Source organism: Aspergillus ruber (genome assembly GCF_000600275.1).
Source record: "Aspergillus ruber CBS 135680 unplaced genomic scaffold scaffold00002, whole genome shotgun sequence".
In the NCBI taxonomy this organism is placed as follows: domain Eukaryota; kingdom Fungi; phylum Ascomycota; class Eurotiomycetes; order Eurotiales; family Aspergillaceae; genus Aspergillus; species Aspergillus ruber.
The window spans coordinates 633,043-650,446 of NW_024467298.1; the positions used below are offsets into that span (position 1 = coordinate 633,043).

Here is a 17,404-nt window from a genome sequence, read left to right on the forward strand (position 1 = left end):
TGTCTCGATAATGGCTCCTAATAAGCGGAAGTCCTTGGGGATTGAAGTGCCTCGTACGGCAGCTACCCTCGAATCGCCGCCCGGCATTGCGGCGCTCTTCGCGATCCGCTTCGATATCAAAACTGGGTGAATTCCTGCTCGAACTCCATACCGGAATTGAACTCCCTGTAGCTGACGGATTGAAATTCAAAGATATGTGATCGCCTGGAAGCGCTCCATTTCAGATGGTGTGTGATATCGTCGAACATCCTGATCGCAAACCGAAGCACATTAGCTGACGTCGTCATTGTCGGATAGTTGAGGTTGAAGGTGTCGTCGAGTATAAATCGCTCCCCTCGGGATTGCATAATGTCACAGAAGATCTGGTGTATGTTTACCTTGTCGCCTCTTTGCGCTGGTCGTGTTGTGTCTAACAAATGTCCATGTCTAGGTACTTCGTCCACGAAGAATACGCCGGTCTCAGCGCATTCATCAACCTACCCGCGGAGGAAGCCGAACGCAATGCGAAGATGTTCGCTGTTGGTGTCTTGGTCCCATTGAGCTTTGGAAGATTGGGAAAGAGTTGGAGACATGCCCCGAAACTCAAGGAATTGGTGCAGTAAGTGGTTTAGAACCGGGCTGCGTCATGCTGTTCACTGTCCTAACTGCAGTCACCATCAGACAATACGCACAAGATACGTCCAACAACAAGCCGTTAGACGAATACTGGGATACCTATCAAGTTCGAGGTTCCGATGCATTACCATCCGAACCGCCGCTCGACTCTCCGATCAGTGTCCGGTCCAATTGGCCTGGTTCCTCGCATCGCAATCGCGCTTTCAGCGACGCCATGGTGTTGGAACCATCATCGAGGCCGGCCTTGACACCATTCCACCCAGCGTCCTCCCTTCCGCATTTCGTTGACTCTTTCGGACCTTTGATATTCCCGCTATACAGAGCTGCACTTCTGCGCAAGAGAATCCTGCTCATGACTGAAGCGCCGGTCCATGTGCCCTGTAACTATGGTATGATGCTTGCGCTACTACAAGAAAAGCTTATAACTAACTGTATGATACAGTATACGATCTTTCCCTACTAGCCTCCTTACCCGATTCCGTCCTCCCTCTCCTTCCTCAGGATAATTTACCGACCCCGCGGCTCCGTCCACTTTTCAACATCGGCATCCATGACATCCCATACCTTTCTTCGTTCATCGGGCGCAGTCCCCGCGACAGCGAACAGGATTCGACCTGGATTGCATGCTCAACAGACAGCGTCTTAACCATGAAACCAGAACTCTTTGACGTCCTGGCTACAGTACCGGCTCCCTATACCAAGGACGCAGCGGAGAAGATATACCCCAAACTTACGGTGCAGGCACCTTCAAGACTGGGAACAGCCCCAGTTCAAACCGAGCTAAGAGCCACGCAACGAGATGCTCGCCGTTATACCAGGCTCCGTCAGGGACTGCGCCATCTCTCCCGCGACGAAAACTCACAATTAGTAGACCCCAGTGACAATGACGGCGCCAGTCTTAACGACGCAACCGACGATAACTCTGACACAGTCTCAACATTCTCATCAAGTCCAGTCGTCGAGCCCCTTTCCTGGGCCCAACTCGCTTACACCTCTTTCATTTGGTGGGCGTCAGCGGGTGAAAAGCGCGAAGGCCTCTCAGAAGAAGAGGAGGAGCAGCAAATTGAGCAAGATACGCGTCTTTTGGCTAGTGCGGAGAGCCTTTCGCACCCCAATCAGCAACCGAGGGACACAGAGCAACAGCCTCCGGAAGTCGCCCTGGTGGCGTACTTCCGCCGCCTGACAGCGCAGATCTTCATCATTCTCACGGATGTTGTCGCGCGGCATGACAGTGATGGGCGGGAGTCAGTAAATAATAACGCTCAACCTTACAGTGACGACGCCAACGACGAAGACGACGAAAACCCATCCATCACCATGGCCCGCCAATCCACGCAAGAAGGTGACGATGATCGATCCGCTCTGTTCCACAATGATACAGATGACAAAAGCATCTACGACTCCGATACTGTTCTCATAACCACAGAAGATATGACGGAGATGGGCCTTGATGTCTGGAGTGCCACAGATCGTGTCTTTGCAGAGGAATTAGTGCGTTTGTGGTGGGGTCGTCAAGCACGGATTGATAGCGCTCGCATTAGATGCTGCGGGATCACGATTCTATAGATGTGGTTGTGATCAGGGTTATGTCTGCTATCTTTATTGTATGGGCCTGTGTATGTACCTTATATCTGCTGCTATATTCACATCGGTGTCAATATCATGTTTGACCCAGGCGATTCACTGTAATAGCAAATATTCCACACTATGCTTATTGAATTAGGCGGAATAAAACCATCTTTCCAACCCATCCTCTTCCCAACTATCGCCTGTTTTCAATATTGATTCTGCGACTTCCAACACACCTATCAAAGCTCAGACGGTGAAAAGCAACCTCGTACTGAAAGCTTTCTTGTACATTTCTCTATACGATGAACTGCATCAGACATGTCATGAAAAGGGCACTTCAGTCTGACGATCCTGGACTACTACTACCAGGATCTCGAAGCCTAGGCCCAGGGAGATGTTGGACAAGTTTGTCGAGGTTATGCCATGAATGGCCTAGTTCCTCTATCAGCACTGGCAGCTGAGTGGCGTATGCAACTTGATTATCAACGAAACATGCTTTCCGGGACGAACTTTGGGACCAGATATAGAGAACAATTGAGACTTTATGGTCGAAACAGCGACAAAATTAAATGGTGATTATAGAATTAGTATCTGCAGTTCTTTCGGGGTAGCTTTCGTCAACCGAGGAGCTGGATACATACCAGGAAGGGCTAACAAATACGTCGCATTGGAGCGCACGAAAAGACGGAGCATGTCGCTCTGGACCGTGACAGCAGTTTTTCATTGACTGTCTTTGAAAAAGGCATTTCTACAGATGTTGTAATGGGCCATACGGTGCAGTGTTCGGGGAGAAGATCCTGAAGCATGTGGCCCGCTGGTTCTTACAGTTTCAACTTCTAGTTACTCTCATTGCTGTGGTAGCTCCTGTTTGCCCCTCAATTCAGACAATTCTGCTATTTGAAATTGACTGGTTGGGTTGTTAAATGATTGACCATGCCAATCACAAGCCGTACACAATTGAGGACGGTGTACTTCGGCCTATCAATATGTCGAATTGGAATTTCTTTGTGTCCATTCACACATATTACCTAGAAGGAAAAGTCGATATCTAGAGTTTTCTTTTTGGGTTACCGGCTAAAAGTCGGGTACACCTGTATACATGTTACAGAATGTGTTGGCGACTTCATCCTATGTATAGCATCGATATAGCAGCCATGCTCGAGTTCATTACAAAATGAAGCATTCATTGCATATATACAGCAAAGGACTTTATATTCTGATGTGCTCAATATGCAGCACTAGAATCATAAATCCCTGTGGATATAAACAAGCTTATTTCATACCATGGCTCCGTAGAAACCTCACAATTTTATCAAACCCCTCTGGCTCTTTGATCCAGTGCCCTTCATTCTCCGCTCCAGTATACTCATGCCATTCAACGGGCATACCCATCTTCTGCAAGATTCTACTTGATTGTCGACCCAGTTCGACGGAGATAAAGGCATCATCTGTCCCATGGAGGAGACACACGGGAAGGCTCGTTGGTGTTATGCTCTCTTGATCTTCGATGCCAGGAACGGTTCCACCCAGCACTGAAGATATCAACCGCTGGAACCCAGCCGCGTCAGCACCAGCAGTAGTAATGAACTCCTCGGTCTGTCTAGCAAACGGAAACCATCCACTGAATACCAGTACCCCTCCTAACGCCTTATTATTTCCTGTTGCAGAAGCGAGATAGTGAACAACCACCCACATCACAACCGCCATCCCCATACTCATTCCTCCCAGAAACACATTCCCAGCATCACCAACCAACTCAATATCCTTCTCCAATATCTCTAAAATATACTTGATCGATTCTTTCAACCCCTCAACCTGCAGCTCTTGTCTCTCCTCAATATTGGTAAGCGAATATGCATCGAACCACTCCGGTATTTCTTCCTCAAACTTGGTATCCCAGTAATTGCGGGACGTTGGGAAGACCCAGCGGACAGTTGGAAGAGTCGTTGGTAGATTTTGATTGTTGGTGGTGTTGGAGAAAAAGAGTTCTTCGGCGAGTTCACGGCCGAAGCTGCCGCGGCCGTGGAGGAGAATTATTGTATGTGTGTGTGTGGTAATTGGAGGATGAACATACGGTTCTGGGAAAGACATTTTCAATACTTTGTGATTTCTTGGTAAGTTGCAAAGTAGATGTTTGGAGGTGAGTTTGATAATTCTTCTTCTGTTATACGATACAAGAAGTTTGCCTAACGCATGGCATGCCTAGTTCTAAATGACAAAAAACAATATATCCACAAACCCACAGACCGTATACATTATGACCGCTTCAAATTCATCGCAGCACTGATACAAGAAATATGACTAAAAGCCTGTGGTGTATTTCCCATCTGCTCGCCTGAATGGTTCACCTCTTCGGAAAACATGCCCAGATGGTTGGCAAACATCAGCAAATTCTCGAAGTAGGAAAATGCATTCCTGCGCATTTCCCCCAAATGAGGGTATTCGTGTAGATGAGCTTTTGCCATGGATGCCTTCGTCTCATTAACTGATGGTCTCTGAACAGAGAAGAGAAACTTACTCGTGCCATGGCTTCGACAAGCCAGAAGGTGACCATGATAAAGGCGCCCTCTTTGCCATCGAGTCCTGTGATTCCTTAGTCCCAATTCTTTCATGCGGGAGAGAAGGTAGTACCATCATGAGCCATCGCATGATCATATCTGAGCAGCATCTTCGCAGTGGTCAATCCCCCAGCCTCGGGTGTCTGCAAGATCCTTTTTATTGTCGACAGCAGTCTAGGATCATCCGGCGCAGTGAAAAATACAAGCGGCGCAATAAGCACTGAAGCATCCATCATCTTCTTATTCTCATAACTCATGCAAAAGAATTTCTCGTCCATATTATAACCATGCTCCATCACGTCTTCATAGATCTCATCGCGCGTGACGCGCCATTCTATGAGCTCGGGGCATGGAAGATTTGAGCGCTTCTCAGCGAGTCGAATTGCACGGTCGAAGGTTACCCAGAGCATGATCTTTGAGTATACAAAGTGTTGTTTCTCACCACGGACTTCCCAGATTGACATGTCGGGTGTTTTATGCAGCTTGCGAACGCGGTTGACTATGCTTCGAATTGTGCGCCACTGGTCGTATGAAATAGGACCGACGTGCTTGTTATAGAGATAAATGCTGTCAAATAGCGCGCCATAGATGTCATGTTGAGTGTGTGTGGTTGCTGCATTGCCTATCCTGACAGGGCTGCTACCTCTATATCCCTCGAGGTGTGATAGTTCTATTTCAGGGATTGTAGAATCGCCTCGTATACTGAGGATAATGGGGAGAAATTGATCATTATTTGCGTGGGCTTCTGCTGATGGGAGGATGTTGTCGAATGTGAAATTCATGTATTGCTCGGCTTCTTCAGTGTATCCGCTCTTCAGAAACACATACAGTGTGAATGCCGTATCGCGAACCCATGAAAAGCGATAATCCCAATTTCGGGAACCTCCTATATCTTCTGGTAGTGAGAAGGTTGGAGCCGCCACAATTGCCCCTGTGGGCTTGTATGTGAGCAGCTTCAATATCAATAAGCTTCTCAAGACTTGTTCCCGGTAATGCCCAGTATACGTGCATTGTCGTGTCCAACTAGCCCAGAAATCAATTGTGCTCCTCTCTATTTTACTGATGCAGGATCCAACGTTGTCTTCTGGAACAGCGACTTCGTCATTATGGATGACGAAAGTCACTGACTGCCCAACGGAGAGTCGCAATTTGGTATATATCCCCTGTCCTTTTAGACCTTCTTTGTTCTGCAATTCGATCTTGAAAGATGGGGTTTCGTTTTGTCGTTCGTCGGCAATATCTGCATGTATGTCCACCCGCAGAGATTCTGTCGCACTCTTGAACAGAAGAGACTGTGTCTGGGCTTCATCAAATGCGCTTCCAGTCAGATGGCCAACAACTTCATGCCCATCACGCGCATAGTTAAAAGCCGGAAAAAACTCAACATCCATATCCAATTCCCCACGCGCACAAGTCACCGTCCTTACAACCGCAGAATGCCGATACCGCAACGCATCATCAAACTTTGCCTTATGCCGTCCATAACACGGACAGACACCAGTGAGGATATTATCCGGCGCCGTCTCTTGCCCGCTTGCAACGGGGAAGTAATCAAGAACGTGCACAACACCGTCTTCATGCATCCATCTCGTTTCCAGCATATTAGTGTAGGGGACGTATTTCTGCTTGCTGGATGCATTGCTTTCCGGGTTCGCTTTTATGGAGAAATACCCGCCTTTGGATTTGTCGAGTAGGCGGCAGAAGACAGAGGGCGAGTCGAAAACGGGCCAGCACATAAAGTCGAGGCTGCCAGATTTGCTGACCAGGGCGGCAGTGTGCATGTCGCCGATCAGGCCATAGTCTTCTATGGGGCAGTATCCCGTTGTGATTGGCATTGCTGATGTTTCTCTATGGGCGTCTGAATCCTGAATACTGGTGAGTGTCTACAACTTCGTCTATTTAAAGTAATAAGACTCGGGAGTCTGCTAATCGCCTAAAATACTGCATCATTGTATTATGAACTGTGTCTTTGAGTTTTGTGGAGAAATCAACATAATTCTTCCATCTGAGCGTCCAATGCAACATCCGATGATATCAAGACTTGATTTCTCGTTGCCACAGCCAAAAACGAGTCGTTTATATAGACAGTGCCAATTGTTAGATTAAGTAAATGTGGAGCATATTAATCAAGTTATATGCACAGATAAGACAATCTGGGTTGTATATGGACGTTAACTATGCTGGAGTGGATCAACCTTTGATGTCAAGAAACTGTCATTCCATGAACATCCCAAACTCAATTGCTATTTTTACTGCAAACAGTAATAACTCTGATAAACCTGTATTTCAAGGTGGCCATTCTTATTCAATTGCACTACGTCGAGGTTATCTAAAGTCATCGCTCGTGTATGACCTATGATGACCATCCCAAGACAAGCCCTAGCCTCAATGGCTAGTATACCCTGTCGCACCTTCCAGCCCTCGATATCCATGGCCACTCGTTCATTTTCATCTTCAGGTCCAGTTTTCAAGCAAGTATTATCCACACCTAACAAAATGAAGATTGCCATCACCGGCGCCCGCGGCACAGTGGGCAGAGACACCGTTCGGCTCTGCGCCGACGCAGGCCACCACACGGTGCAAATCGATCGTACCCCGCGCGACAACTCCGACGACATTCCGAACACCGAGCATCGAACAGCAGATATTGGCAATGATTATGCAGGTACGCTCAAAGCCTTTGAAGGCTGTGACGCGCTGATCCATCTTGCTGCTATTCCCGACCCGGTCGAGAAGGAGGACTCATTAGTGCATAACAACAATGTGAACTGCGCTTTCAACGGCTTCCGCGCCGCTGCTGAGCACGGTATTTATAAAATCTGCTACGCATCCTCCGTCAACGCCATCGGGCTCGCCTACGCAAATCGCCCCTTACGCTTCGATTACTTCCCCATCGACGAAGACGCGCCCCAGCACCCAACAGACCCCTACGCCCTCGCAAAAGAAGAAGCAGAGTACCAAGCACGTTCATTCGTCGAGTGGTTCCCTGGCATGAACATTGCCTGCCTGCGCATCCACGAAGTCGCGCCGTTGAAGGACGTCCAGAAAGAGCATGAAAGGAACTGGGACGAAGCTGCTGTGAAGCAGTTATGGGGCTGGGTACATCCTAATGCGGCAGCAAGGGCTTGTTTGCTTGCTATTGAGAGGTCGGAGAGGTTGGGTGGTTGTCAGATATTCAATATTATTGCGCCGACGACGACGCAGAAGACGGCTTCAGAGGAGTTGGCGAGGAAGTTTTATCCCAAGGCGGAGATTCGGGGGGATTTATCAGGGAATCAGGCGTTTTGGGCTACGGAGAAAGCGAATAGGATTTTGGGGTGGGTTCACGATGAGAAGGAATAGATGTAATGATGTTATTTCTCTGTCCTTAGTGTATAATTCCTTTCAGACGTTGTTTTCAAACGTCACCTTCCTTACTTCCTAGAGAGAACGACAATAATAACATCCACCCCACAACCATACAACGGTCGTTGGTCCTCGTCTGTATAATATCCTTCATCTGGTATTACCGTTGTATTCCCGAAAAGCGCATCGCCATTGACCGGAATCAAAATCAAATTGTTTGTTGGATTGACAACGTTGGCGTTTCTAAGGAAACGAACCATTTTTATCTCGACCACCTTGCACTGTAGAAATAAGTATATATTCTGCTTATGTCCAAGTCAAAAAATGGCTCCACTTACATTATTGCTTTTCTTCTTCTTCTTCTTTTCCAACTCACCTTTCAAATGGTTGAGCTGAGCTTCAATTTTGTAACCGCCATATTGCCAGCCAATCGAGTTTCTGTATATCTCGCATGCTTCCGAGTCTGCTGCGACTATCCGCAACTTATTGATGATCTCTTTAACATCTTCAGTGAGTGAAATATTCTGCATGGTGTTGGTGTTACCGATTTTCAGTATAAGAATAGGGGAATTGATATTGATAGAGCTTATGAGTTGTGGCAGATCTGAAGAAAACAATGTAACGAAGAGGATTCTTCACTGCTTATAAAGACTCCATCTTGGACTATCGGGCATCGGCCGGCATTTGCGTTTTGACTGGCAGGGTTGTTCATCCAGAGTTGTTTTATTTGTGCTTGCGCACACTCTGCACTGCTGCAGAGCCTGTACGCAGTTCACAACCCGACTGAGCGGTAATCAATGCATCCTCCAGGATCCGAACCTGTTCAGCGGCATTGTTTGATGAGACGAAGGTTCATCCCGGACCAGGATTGAATATGCCCGGCATCCAACAGAGTCCGGATCACTGCGTTATGTAGGTTGGAGCTGGCACTGTCTATGGATCGGATTTGCTGGACAAAGATTTGCAAGGCATAAAGCAATATGACCGTGCTTCATAAGGCGACCTAAGAAGTGAACCCCAGGGTTGGTTGTAGGACTGGTCATTTGCCCTGGAGATAAGTTTCATGGATAGGCTCTCGTTCGCCAGTCTGGTGTATGACTGCATTTGCATCTGTAAGCCTGCGGTTGAGTACCATAGGCCAGCAATCTTGCATGAATGGAATTAGAAACAAACATGAATAGAAACGGGTGTGAAAAGAAAGCATGTGAGTTGGTCAGAGAACACCCAAAAAGGAAAGTCAGGTGACATCATCAAGACTTCGACCAACTTCACTTGTTCCCTGCTGGCATACTAACAATACTACACGATACTGACCCGAAATAAACGCCATATATTCCATACCACTACCCAGCATTAGCACCACGTCTTGACCACCCAAATTCCAGATCCCTGGCATTACAGCATCACCGCCTCGGAAAAAGAAACACCTCCGAGCATCCCAGCCAACATTCCCACCAGCCTCGCATTATCTTGGGCCTAATCAACCCTGCGTTGCACTAAACCACTGAGGTCCAATATCTTATCTCTCTATTTTCGCCTAAAGCGCACTCTTCTTACGTCTGACTCTGCACCAGCTGGCTGGTTGCTCTCGCACACGCGCCACCATGCGGTTACAATCAAGCGTCTTCTCGTTCCTCTTCGCCGGCCTTGTCACCGCGACAGGCTTCGACTGCGCGCATATCAACCTGGACGGCATTAAATACGACCTGAGTCCACTTGGTGGAGTGCATTCGTTATACCACATTGAGGAGACGGAGGATTATGTCGTCAACACCACCTACGTGCTGAACATCTGCAATATCCTGAAGGGGGCCGCTATTCGGGGGAACCTCAAGTGTGGGACGTCGAAGAACAGTATGTCACTTTTCCCCTTTTACTAGCGGTTAAACGGGAAATACTGAAAATATAGTCTGTGGATTCGAATACAGAGACGCCGTCGATGGCTCCGATAGCGAAACGAAAGCGTTCCCCATCGCCGGTCTCGACCACCTAGGACATGGCGCCAAAGACCCTGAAATCACACGGTTGAAGCAACTCGATCCCGACCGCGAAGGACTGAGAGTGCGACTGGGCGGAGGCCAGTATCTCGACGACAAAAAGACTAAGAAGGATGCTGGTGCGGTGATCGAATTTCAGTGCGACCCCACCAGGTCCGGTCTGGAGGGCATTTCGACAGAGGAGGATACAGCAGAGGAACAGCTAAGGGCGAAGGAAGATGGAGACGAGTCCGGTGATAAATCGCGCAGTTTGCGGTTTCAGAGCTTCGGGCCTGCAGATAATGAATCCTACGTGCTAAAACTGGACTGGAAGACCCGGTATGCGTGTGACGACTACCTGAGTAGCAAGAAGGGCGGGTCTTCTAACCATTGGGGATTCTTCACCTGGTTTATTGTCATGTACGCTTTTCCCTCCCTCGATGGTATTCGCATCACTAACCAAGGCAGCCTCTTCCTTTGCATCTCCGCGTACCTCATCTTCGGCTCGTGGCTCAACTACAACCGCTACGGTGCTCGGGGGTGGGATCTGCTCCCGCATGGTGACACAATCCGGGACGTGCCGTATATCTTGCAGGATTGGTTTCGACGAGTGGTGAATACTCTTCAAGGGACAGGGTCTAGGGGTGGATATAGCGCTGTGTAGTTTCTTTGTTTGGGGGTGATAGTTGTTAGACGATTGCATGAATTGATGTTGATATTACCTTGACGCCCAATTATGCAGTTCGCGTAGTTTGTAGAAGCAAAGGCTGTAATATCCAAGTAAATATACTCCAATGTTAGTAACTTCAGTATCCCCCATGTAATCCATACCCTCAGAGCTCTAGCAACGCACCTCCGATCAACCGCCCCGCACAGACCACATCCCACGAATCCTCAACATCACAGAACAATCACCAAACAACTCAATCCACCACACCATAGAACAAACACCACCAAAATGATGCAACATCGCATGGTAGCCCTTCTCCCCTATCTAAAACTAAGCCTAAACAAATTACGCTAACAATTAAAAAAGCTCTCAAAAGAAGAAGAAGTCGCCGCCGGCGGCGAAGAAAACGAAGTCCGGCGCGAGGACCAGGAGAAAATCAACCGCTTTAGTCGACTTCATCAGCGGGAGACTGTTTTTGAGGCGCTGCTTAAGGGGAAGCAGGTAAGCCTTCTCCCCCATGGATTATGCGCTTGCATCGTTAGTGCTGGTGCATCGGGTTGTTGTTGTGTCCAATACGGGAGATGGGTATTAATAGTTGAGCAGAAAGACAAAGAAGACCTTGAAGAAGTAACCACCGAACTCGAACTCGCAGATGAAGATGAACTCGTTCCGTACGTCTTCCCCTTCTCCGATCCCTCTTAACTCAGGTCCAGAGTTAACGGACACAGGTACAAAATCGGCGACACATTCTTCCAACTCCCGCTCTCGGAAGCCCAGCAGCTCCTTGCCACCTCGACAGAGGATGTTGAGGGCGAGGTGACGAAGTTGGAGGATTCGTTGGGGGAGCTGAGGGAGGAGTTGCAGGAGTTAAAGGTGGCGCTGTATGCGCGGTTTGGGAGGGGGATTAATTTGGAGGCTTAGCTTCTTTTTTCCTTTTCTAAATGACGGCTAATTGATAGAAATGTGACTGTATTACGTGTATTCTATGTTAGGTGTTGTTTGGTAGCAACTGTAAATGTAAATATCAATTCTATTACTTGGCAGGGTATATGCAGTTCTATAGTACTTGTAAGTCATGGATGGTTAAATGCGTCTGTCTATGCAATTCTCATAAGCCATATCTCATCGCATGGGAGCAATAAATAAAGAAACAAATGCAGGCCAAGTACTCCGTTGTCCGTGAATGCATCAAATAATACTGGCAATCGTCATGCGCGACGAGCTCGACCGTCGAGCTATATCCTCACCCGTCGCAGTATCAGAACCGAGGAATGTCTCTTTCTTGACCTGTTCTTGGGATTGTGTCTCTGTCGCTCGTTCTTGTTGCTGTTGCTGCTCGCTTAGCAGATACTGCACCGTCCGCTCGATCCATTCCCATCCTTCCCAGTCCATGGATTCATTGCCTGTCCCGGGACGGGTAATCGGTGAGCTAGACACGTGCGGAGAAAGGACCTCTAATTTTGAGCCCGTTTCGCTGCCCTGCCAGACCCAGCTGCCGTCGCTGGACCCCTGCATGTCACCCGAGACATAGGCGATTAATTCCTCGTCACGGGACAAGTCGACAGGCGGGCCGGGACGGCGCACGCGATCTAACAAGAACCGGACGAAGAACGCCAGATAGCGACCGCAGGATGCGTTGACTGCTCGCAGGTCCCCGACCAGGGAACTAGCCTGTACGCACACCAGCGCAGCTGCATACTCCTGCCGGAACAGAAGGAATAGCGTACAGCGCCAGATATGCGTGCAGAGTATGGTTGTAGCTGCGGTGGCGAATACGGCACGGCCATCTTCGCCACCGGGAAGTGATTGCTGTAGGCATCGCGAAAGCAGAGTTGCTGTGTCCAGCGCTGCCGACAAGCAGTGGTCCAATGCGCTTGCTCGCGCATCTGCGGGGCTCATGGGGGACATATTATGCCGGTGAAGAATCAATCGTGCGTTTTGTAGGTAGACGATTGGGGCTAGTGAGTGCAGATCGAGGGATTGATCGGATCGTGGGTGGTACGAAGCAGGGAACGTCCCTAAACAAGCGTCGAAATGCCGTTCAAGTGTCTCGAGCGTTGCCGGCCCGATGGTCGGGCAACGTATTGTCCGGGTTAACTGTCCTATCGATCGGACAACATGGATGGCCGCTAGGAAAGGCGTAGTCTGCTGGCTGTCTGGTAAACAACCGTCGGAAATGTATCGTTCATCGACAATCGGACAGGGAAGGTCCACATCGCAGTCTTGATCGTTGATCAAAACCGGCTTTCCCATTTCCAAAGCCAAAAGTCTATCCTACGTTAGAAAACAAATCCGAGAACAAGTGCCTATGCGGCCACTCACCGATCCCATGCATATATCCCCCACCACACACGTTTGCGCATCTCACTCTCGAGCGGAGGCCACGGCCCTGAATCCAAATGCAAGCCTATCTCCTGAGCGACACGCACGGCAGAACCGATCCAAACCCAGCTCGGGGACTTCGAGTTAACTTCATAAAGAAAATAGCTGACCAAGAGAGCTGCCGTAGCCTGATCCATAGCAAAGTCGTCCTGCCACACATCAATGATACTGCACGAGGTGCGTATCAATTCCTTCCCATCTTGCTCACAGCTGCGGTTAAGGGTATGAAGCGATCCACAAGCTAGTACACCGAATAACACGGCCGCCCATTCCCGCGGTGCACCTCGTAGTGATCCTGTTCGATACATCTGCTCATAGTCTGCGGAAAAGGTAGGCCAATGAAGAACCGGAAGAACGGGATGTATGTAGGCGTAGTATTGAGCAAGGTAGCGATCCGCGACGGCTTTCGAAGGCAATGGAGGCTCATCAGCGGTGATAACGGAACGGTGACTTTGTTGGCGATAGGAAGACGGAGCTTTCCAGATCCCACGGCCATAGTTTCGCAGGTTGGTCCGTACGGAGGACAGATCTTGAGTAACAGGCGCTTTCGATCGTCGCAATGGTCGTTGGCTGATATCCGGTAGCTTGAAAAGCGGCTGCTGTCCCAAATTGGTGGAAGTTTCGACGAAATCCAAGTCCATTGAAGGACTATCGGACTTGAGCATACCAGAACGGAGCTGCTGAAGCTGTTGTTTGGTCGAAACCAACTGTTTTTCTAGGTCTTGCACTTGTCTAGGGTTCTGTCAGGATCGCTGACTCTTTTCGGCCGAGAGAAAAAAACAAGGATGGCACGAACTTGATGGACGACATGCGCCTGTTTGTCTCTTTGGTGAATTGACATCGCACCTTGCGATTTGTGCATTCTGTGCAGCTGGAGGATTCAGAGGCATCGCACTGGTCCTATGTTAGCCCTATTCGGAATGCGAAAACGCTGGTGAAAGTACCTTGACTTTTCGTTCACGACAAGCGTCGCAACTGGGGTCCTTCCTTCTTTGGCGATAAGCTCTTTTCTGCTGTAACCCTGATGGTGTCCCTGTTGATGAAGCCGGTGCGGCCTGCGGATGCTGCTGTGGTTGGGCCGGTTGCCCGAGAGTAAAGCCCGAGGTCCCCGAAAGGGACCCAGCCGTGCCAGAGTTGGCGCTAACAGCATGATTATTCTCCGGGAGCACGGCTGTAGGTTCAGCGGGTGAACCAGAGCTGGAACCGTAGGAGCGAGGGTAATGAGGAGCTGTAGATGAAGATGCAGACGAAGAAACAGGGATAGCGAGAGGAGGACTGATAATTGGAGCATTATGAGTATTAGGATTATGCCGGTTATTAGGGGACACGGGCTGTAAGAGATGGGCCATGCTCAATCCGCCGGCGGTGGCTGTTGTGGTAGCCGTACTCGGCGGAGCGGAAAGAAGAGTAGCGGGGGATGGACGATGGTGAAAAGGCGATGATGTGACGGATTGCACTGGCGGCAGGTCGTAAGAAACATGTTGAGTATGAGGATGAGAAGAAGACGAGGAAGATGAAGGAGGAGGGTTATTTTGTATAGGGGAAAAATAAGGATTTTGCATGGTGAGTGGTGAAGAAGTTGGTGGTAATGAATCGGATGGAATGCTGCATATGGGGATGAGATTTGTCGAGGAGATAAAAAAAAAAAAAAGAGACGGGAAGAGAGAGAAAAAGAAAGAGAGAAAGAGAGAAAGAGAGAGAGAGAGAGAGGCGAAGAAGAAATAATATATCAATATGAAAAGTGGCGAGAGAGTAGGTGTGGTGTATCAATAGAAGAAAAAAGACGACGATTATTCCAAGAAAATAATAATGAATGACATCCGATCGACTTCTTCCCAACAACTTCTCCTATAAAACCAAGTATCTTCAATGCTTGGTTCAGTGGGGGAATTGCAGTCTGCAGAGCTGCCAAAACTTCCGTTGGTCCAGAGTGGATAACATCAATCTTTTCTTCTGTTCTGTTTATTCGGTATTTAATTGTATTTCTCTTCTTTCTGTTCACAGATCGACAGTGGCAGTGTCTTTTTGTCGTTAATTCCTGGGAGATTCAACCGGATCTTCCCTTAAAGCAGGCAAAAATAACGTGGCAGATATGCCCGGAATTACTTCCCGAGGCTGTATACTTTGATATACAACATGCCCAAGACGGGCGGCAATGCCAAACTTAGATAGGTGCGTATCATCAGCTCATTAACTCCTTCCGTCTCCAAAGGAGAAAATACGGAGTTTTCTCGCACCCGTTTTTGTCCCGAGCTGCGGCCGTGTACCGGCTTTCGGCATGATTCTCCTTTTCTTATTCTGTTCAGAACAACTGTTTTTTATAAGGAAATTGGTTCTGTGCAGTAAGGAAAAGGGTGTGCCGTGATCTCAGCACATCCGGAATCTGCACGTTCCTTCGTCGTATCATGTAGAGTGGTGGTCCCTCCGATGTACGAGGGATGTCGCTTACTCTCCGGGCTGTCCGTACCAGCAGAGGAACACTTATTGGATTCGGATTGCTCCGACTCCCACCTAATCGTGGATCTTAAACCCAGCAGAAATCCACTCGACCCGGCTGTTCCGATTTGTCTGTCAAGTGGTGGGAGTTGTCCGTTTTCCAGCGTTGCGAACCCACTCTCCGGCATCTTAATGTGAGCACATGCGACATCGTCACCACACAATGCATGACAGCGCGCATTGTTGTCAGACAGAATTGTGAGTTGGCAGTATTATTTGGTTTTCTAAAGAACCCTGTAGCGCTTATCTGCCGGGTTCGTACATTTGGGCCATTCATTCTCCATGCTTCTCGTAGTAATGCCGGCCTCGAATGTCAGCTTACTTCCCATAGCAAACATTTGGGCAGCCCTTCACCATGATAAATGCATTTCTTGGTTCTTCCTTTCCCATCATTAATAAACTTTCCTATGGAATCAGGGCTACTGGCTCAAATACACACTCTATACAAGAATCTTATTCTATCCACCATGGAATCATACCAACTGCCCACACTTGAGCCTGACCCTTCCCGCAAGTTGAATATAAGGGTGGGACCCTGTCAATCCATACGAAAACAAGATGGCCGCAAGTGCAAATGCGAGGCTGGTTACCGTTTGATGTCTCCATATGAGCCTTTTGGTCCAACTCTATGCGATGATGGTAACTGTAGACATCCGTTAGGAATGCACGACCAGGTCGATTCCAAAGACTCAAGCACTAGGAAACCATAGTTGCAGGATCATGTGGTAAGAGACACTACCCAGGCGCAAAAATAATGGTATTGACTGGTTCTAGCCGGAGTATACCCCAAAAACGATTTATATATGAGATCATTCGAGCTGAACAATATATAGTACAGCTGATCTATGCGGGGATACACCAGCTTGCGGAATAATGATTGATAAATTTGTTGCACATCATATCAGCCTGGGATATGTTGGGAGTGGATACAGAAGGGTAGAACAGCTACCTTACTTAAAAAAGAGGGATTGAGGGCGTATTTGGCCATTCACTTGTGTCTCTCTTATAGTTGAAACATAGGAGTCTTACTGGGACACTCCCGTGTGTTATGCTTTTTTCAAAGCAAGAGATCCGTCCATTAGTACTCCACGTTTCACATCATGATCCATCTGGCGGGAACAATTCAAAAGCTCGCGAATAGAAAAACCTCGGAGAACCACTATCATTTGAGCCCAATTGTCTCTTTCGTCTCTCCAATGAAGATATGCGAGACTGCATGACCAAAGTGGTCCAGGCCTCCTGCTCAATGCGAAAGAAGCGGTCGACGCCGTTTAGATCATGCCACGTCAAGTTGGCATGAATTGAGTCTAATTTCACTTGACAATCATGGACGTCACATCACTGGATCGAGCTCAAAGATGTCCGCAAAGGCCTCCTCAATAACCCAGGTAAATTATTTGGTTACTTGAAGGAATGTCCTTCGTGGCAGATACTCCGAGTCTTGACCATTTACAGTTCCCAGATATAGCCACTGTTTTCTATATCGACAGATGGCTTCAAGTATCACAGAAATCCAAGTGCTGGTGATTGACTATGGAAATGGCTGGCTACATGCACAAAAGATAATTTTCAAAGTTCTTTACACACTACCCTGCTGTATAAAACAGTTGTGGGAGTACTCTGCTTATGGAATGCTTCGAGGTACTAAAAGCAGTCGTCTTCATACGAGCTTTATTAAAAGTGGAAGTATCTCATGCCGCGTACCGGGTCAACGGCGCCGGGGTATGGAATCCCCGCCCCTAATCAATTCAATGTCTGGGCAAGTGCTGCACATATGTCCGATAGGTGAGCTC

At 48.3% G+C, this 17,404-nt stretch overlaps 8 protein-coding genes across 8 annotated transcripts; 4 read left to right on the forward strand and 4 right to left on the reverse strand.

Annotated features, from left to right (window-relative positions):
- Window positions 1–10: 10 nt before the first annotated feature.
- Window positions 11–2,181, forward strand: EURHEDRAFT_512287 (uncharacterized protein; the record flags this gene model as incomplete). The annotated part of the gene is made up of 6 exons (XM_040786054.1): window positions 11–126; window positions 193–227; window positions 298–367; window positions 431–598; window positions 661–1,004; window positions 1,058–2,181. The coding sequence occupies 6 exons, from the start codon at window positions 11–13 to the stop codon at window positions 2,179–2,181; spliced, it is 1,857 nt and encodes a 618-aa protein (XP_040642678.1).
- Window positions 2,182–3,456: 1,275 nt separating this feature from the next.
- EURHEDRAFT_383180 (uncharacterized protein) lies at window positions 3,457–4,280 on the reverse strand (the record flags this gene model as incomplete). Its single annotated transcript, XM_040779563.1, has 1 exon — window positions 3,457–4,280. Exon 1 carries the CDS (start codon window positions 4,273–4,275, stop codon window positions 3,457–3,459), a length of 819 nt encoding a protein of 272 aa, XP_040642679.1. The 5' UTR covers window positions 4,276–4,280.
- A 44-nt stretch (window positions 4,281–4,324) lies between these two features.
- Window positions 4,325–6,577, reverse strand: EURHEDRAFT_528013 (glycoside hydrolase family 15 protein; the record flags this gene model as incomplete). The annotated part of the gene is made up of 2 exons (XM_040787039.1): window positions 4,325–4,639; window positions 4,816–6,577. 2 exons carry the CDS (start codon window positions 6,575–6,577, stop codon window positions 4,440–4,442), a joined length of 1,962 nt encoding a protein of 653 aa, XP_040642680.1. The 3' UTR covers window positions 4,325–4,439.
- Window positions 6,578–7,238: 661 nt separating this feature from the next.
- Window positions 7,239–8,084, forward strand: EURHEDRAFT_512290 (NAD-dependent epimerase/dehydratase family protein; the record flags this gene model as incomplete). The annotated part of the gene is made up of 1 exon (XM_040786055.1): window positions 7,239–8,084. The coding sequence occupies one exon, from the start codon at window positions 7,239–7,241 to the stop codon at window positions 8,082–8,084; it is 846 nt and encodes a 281-aa protein (XP_040642681.1).
- Window positions 8,085–8,119: 35 nt separating this feature from the next.
- EURHEDRAFT_122558 (uncharacterized protein) lies at window positions 8,120–8,882 on the reverse strand. Its single transcript, XM_040777720.1, has 2 exons — window positions 8,426–8,882; window positions 8,120–8,368 (listed from the first exon to the last, which is right to left on the reverse strand). The coding sequence occupies exons 1-2, from the start codon at window positions 8,615–8,617 to the stop codon at window positions 8,156–8,158; spliced, it is 405 nt and encodes a 134-aa protein (XP_040642682.1). The 5' UTR covers window positions 8,618–8,882; the 3' UTR covers window positions 8,120–8,155.
- Window positions 8,883–9,383: 501 nt separating this feature from the next.
- On the forward strand, window positions 9,384–10,826 carry EURHEDRAFT_408223 (autophagy-related protein 27). The gene is made up of 3 exons (XM_040780776.1): window positions 9,384–9,941; window positions 9,997–10,483; window positions 10,532–10,826. Exons 1-3 carry the CDS (start codon window positions 9,692–9,694, stop codon window positions 10,725–10,727), a joined length of 933 nt encoding a protein of 310 aa, XP_040642683.1. The 5' UTR covers window positions 9,384–9,691; the 3' UTR covers window positions 10,728–10,826.
- A 114-nt stretch (window positions 10,827–10,940) lies between these two features.
- EURHEDRAFT_408224 (tubulin-binding prefolding complex subunit GIM3) lies at window positions 10,941–11,981 on the forward strand. The gene is made up of 4 exons (XM_040780777.1): window positions 10,941–11,039; window positions 11,100–11,234; window positions 11,337–11,404; window positions 11,462–11,981. Exons 1-4 carry the CDS (start codon window positions 11,022–11,024, stop codon window positions 11,652–11,654), a joined length of 414 nt encoding a protein of 137 aa, XP_040642684.1. The 5' UTR covers window positions 10,941–11,021; the 3' UTR covers window positions 11,655–11,981.
- On the reverse strand, window positions 11,922–14,677 carry EURHEDRAFT_374072 (transcription factor domain-containing protein; the record flags this gene model as incomplete). Its single annotated transcript, XM_040778603.1, has 4 exons — window positions 11,922–13,002; window positions 13,056–13,847; window positions 13,912–14,009; window positions 14,060–14,677. 4 exons carry the CDS (start codon window positions 14,675–14,677, stop codon window positions 11,922–11,924), a joined length of 2,589 nt encoding a protein of 862 aa, XP_040642685.1.
- Between the last annotated feature and the right edge of the window lie 2,727 nt (window positions 14,678–17,404).